The 2,564-nt window shown below is 35.9% G+C and overlaps 1 protein-coding gene and 1 long non-coding RNA gene across 3 annotated transcripts; one reads left to right on the top strand and one right to left on the bottom strand.

Annotated features, from left to right (window-relative positions):
• The first annotated feature begins 17 nt into the window (after positions 1-17).
• LOC140968896 (uncharacterized) lies at positions 18-1,070 on the top strand. 2 transcript variants are annotated; one of them, XR_012173848.1, is made up of 3 exons: positions 18-320; positions 394-554; positions 735-1,070. It is a non-coding gene; the product is annotated as an uncharacterized lncRNA (long non-coding RNA). The 2 variants fall into 2 exon arrangements; XR_012173849.1 differs by having other exon boundaries at positions 387-554.
• Positions 1,071-1,266: 196 nt separating this feature from the next.
• Positions 1,267-2,548, bottom strand: LOC140968897 (protein FAR1-RELATED SEQUENCE 5-like). Its single transcript, XM_073430035.1, has 3 exons — positions 1,713-2,548; positions 1,548-1,615; positions 1,267-1,467 (listed from the first exon to the last, which is right to left on the bottom strand). Exons 1-3 carry the CDS (start codon positions 2,474-2,476, stop codon positions 1,424-1,426), a joined length of 876 nt encoding a protein of 291 aa, XP_073286136.1. The 5' UTR covers positions 2,477-2,548; the 3' UTR covers positions 1,267-1,423.
• Between the last annotated feature and the right edge of the window lie 16 nt (positions 2,549-2,564).

The raw sequence follows: 2,564 nt of genomic DNA, 5'->3' as shown, positions 1-2,564 counted from the left end.
GTGTACCTCGGTGGGCGCCGCTGAGTTGGCGCCCACCTCATTATTATTATTTTTAGTAGTTTTAAAAAAATTATAAACAAAATTCGGAGGAACAATTTCTCAACATTAAAAACTTCACACCTCCCTTCTCCACCTCAACAATCGGCAACCCCCACCGAACAGCACCACCGCCGTCTCTCGCAGCCAAGAGAATCTCCCTCCCAAAAAATAATCGATCGACACTTACCCATCGCTTCACCGTCCCAATCTCCGCCTTAGGATATAAACTCATCCACCACCCGATCTCCGCCATAGTTTCCCGATCTCCGCCAAAAACCAAGGTATGCACCGCTTACCTCTCTTCTTGTTTATTTGTTGAACAAATTTCTTTTTATTGAAATATTTAGGGCATAGTGACGTCGGTGAGGCCGGTGGAGAAGCTTCTAAAATACTCTTTCAAGAACAAGAGCTTACTGGAGGAGGCACTCACTCACTGAGGATAATGAAATTGAAGGAGCAAAGCATAAGTTGCATGAGCTATGTGTCAAGAAGAAATGGCCCAAACCAAATTACAAGTAAGAGTTTTCCTGCTGGAAGCACATTGTGTTAAAATTTATTGCATCTGTAGACAATTAAGTAGATTAAGACATAATCGTGTTTGTGATAAATTCATACCTTGCATTCCATTTGAATTAGTTTATTTTTCGTCGTTATGTTATGTTGCTGATCTCTTCATATATTATATTTATGTGTAGGATCCAAGAAGAGGTTGGTCTGGCTCATAAGAAGAAGTATATTTGTTCTGTTGAAATTGAAATTACTGAAGGTATACTCTTTGTGAAGGGGAATGAGAAGTCAAAAGTGAAAGAAGCGGAGAACTCTGCAGCTTCGGCAATGCTACCTGGACTGCAAGAGTCTTAGTATCTGTGAAGTAAAAAAAATTCCATTGTATTTAAATTGCTGAAACAATTTGTGCCAGGGGAGTGCTTGTATGAACTGTAATTATATTTGTTTCTGGTGATTTATTGTGCGAAATCATCAATACTATTTATTTAGCAAAAATGTGTTTCCAACCATTTGAAATGCTTTAACTATTGTCTCCCTAAACTCTACACTTTTTATCCTTATATTCTGCCTCTCAATGTACAAAGCCCTGGCTGCCAAATGTTCCTTTGCAATTGAAATGAAGAAAACACCAGTCAAGAAAATCATGAATACATTTATTACAGCTTTGTGTATCCATCACACAACATCCTTATTACCAAAAGCTGTTAAAAAAAACCAAGCAACCCAAACTAATCAATAGAATAGAAAAACAATTCTGAAAATCAAATAACTAAACAAACGCCAAATAGTAAAGAACTTATCTATCTCATTGTTGGAATTGAATGAAAAAAATGAACAAAAAATAATAGTCATCTACAACATGACGCATTAATGATTTTCATTCGTCCAAATGTATTCCAGTTGTCCACATGTTGTTAGAACCTGCAATAATAAAGATAATTATAAATGTCAATCTTTTAATGCGAAACTTTTGTTTATAAAAGATGAAGCATTTCAAGTACCAGTCATCGATGCAAAATCTTCTTCATTTGTGTTGTCATCATTGTTATGATGATTATCTACAGTTGATCTGGTAGATGATAAATAGTCATATTTACAAAAAAATAATGAGATTAATTGGTTTTTAAAAATATTATAAAACAAACAAAAAATTAATCAACGTATACCTGTCATGCAAATTTGGACAGTTGCGCTTGTCATGTGACACACCTCGATGCCCGCATCCACGACATATCCTGGTCTTCGAGGTTGACTTCTCTTTTGATGATTTCAACCTCTTCCCGCATCCTTTTGTTCTTACTTCAGAAGGATCGGTAATACCAAAGACCCCATCCATGATTTTCTTCTTTTGACTTCCATTACTGAATGTTCTACTAATGTTAACCTCTTTAATTTTTTTTAAAATATAATCTAATTGTTCATCTAAGAAGTTTGTTCCTTCATCAGTCAATGATGCATCATCAATTACTACAGAAGCTTTATAGGATAACCTCGAGTGTCTTGACATCAAACACATTTTCGGATCTTCGATGACATTTTGCTCAGCCATAGCATACATTGCTCCAACCTTTGCATCTCGTGTCCACCGTTTGAGTATATACTTATCAGGCAATTGAAACACTTGGTTGATACGAAAAAAAGCTAACATATGTCTGCATGGTATACCCTCAAACTCAAATTTCATACAACTACATGATATATAATCCAACTGTTTATTATGAGTGAGCGTCCTTGATTTGGAGGAAGAACAAGTTTGAAAATTCATCACATTGTAAACCACTAATTCAGCTCCTACACATACTTGTTGCACGTAATAACCATGACTCTCACACATTTCACTTTGAAACTCCACATATTTTTTTTTCGTATACACCTTAACCATTTGAGCTTCCATTGGCCAGTTTGTCTTGATCTTGGGATGCTCATTCATATCAATATGGTCAGCAACTAACTTATTGTGCCTTTGGTGCCGAAGTGCCCTATTGAAACGGGTGATAAAATCCATCAATGAATTCTTA

This window comes from Primulina huaijiensis, unplaced genomic scaffold (assembly GCF_012295235.1).
Source record: "Primulina huaijiensis isolate GDHJ02 unplaced genomic scaffold, ASM1229523v2 scaffold38349, whole genome shotgun sequence".
Classification (NCBI taxonomy): Eukaryota; Viridiplantae; Streptophyta; class Magnoliopsida; order Lamiales; family Gesneriaceae; genus Primulina; species Primulina huaijiensis.
The sequence above is the reverse complement of the archived record's forward strand: the minus strand, read 5'-3'. Positions and strand labels throughout refer to the sequence as shown.

Coding starts and splice junctions, on each gene's coding strand:
- LOC140968897 (XM_073430035.1), bottom strand. CDS start 2,476: ATGAATGAGCATCCCAAGATCAAGACAAACTGGCCAATGGAAGCTCAA. Junction 1,616..1,712: donor TGTCCAAATTTGCATGACAG/GTATACGTTGAT, acceptor ATCATCTACCAG/ATCAACTGTAGATAATCATC. Junction 1,468..1,547: donor AGATTTTGCATCGATGACTG/GTACTTGAAATG, acceptor TTATTATTGCAG/GTTCTAACAACATGTGGACA.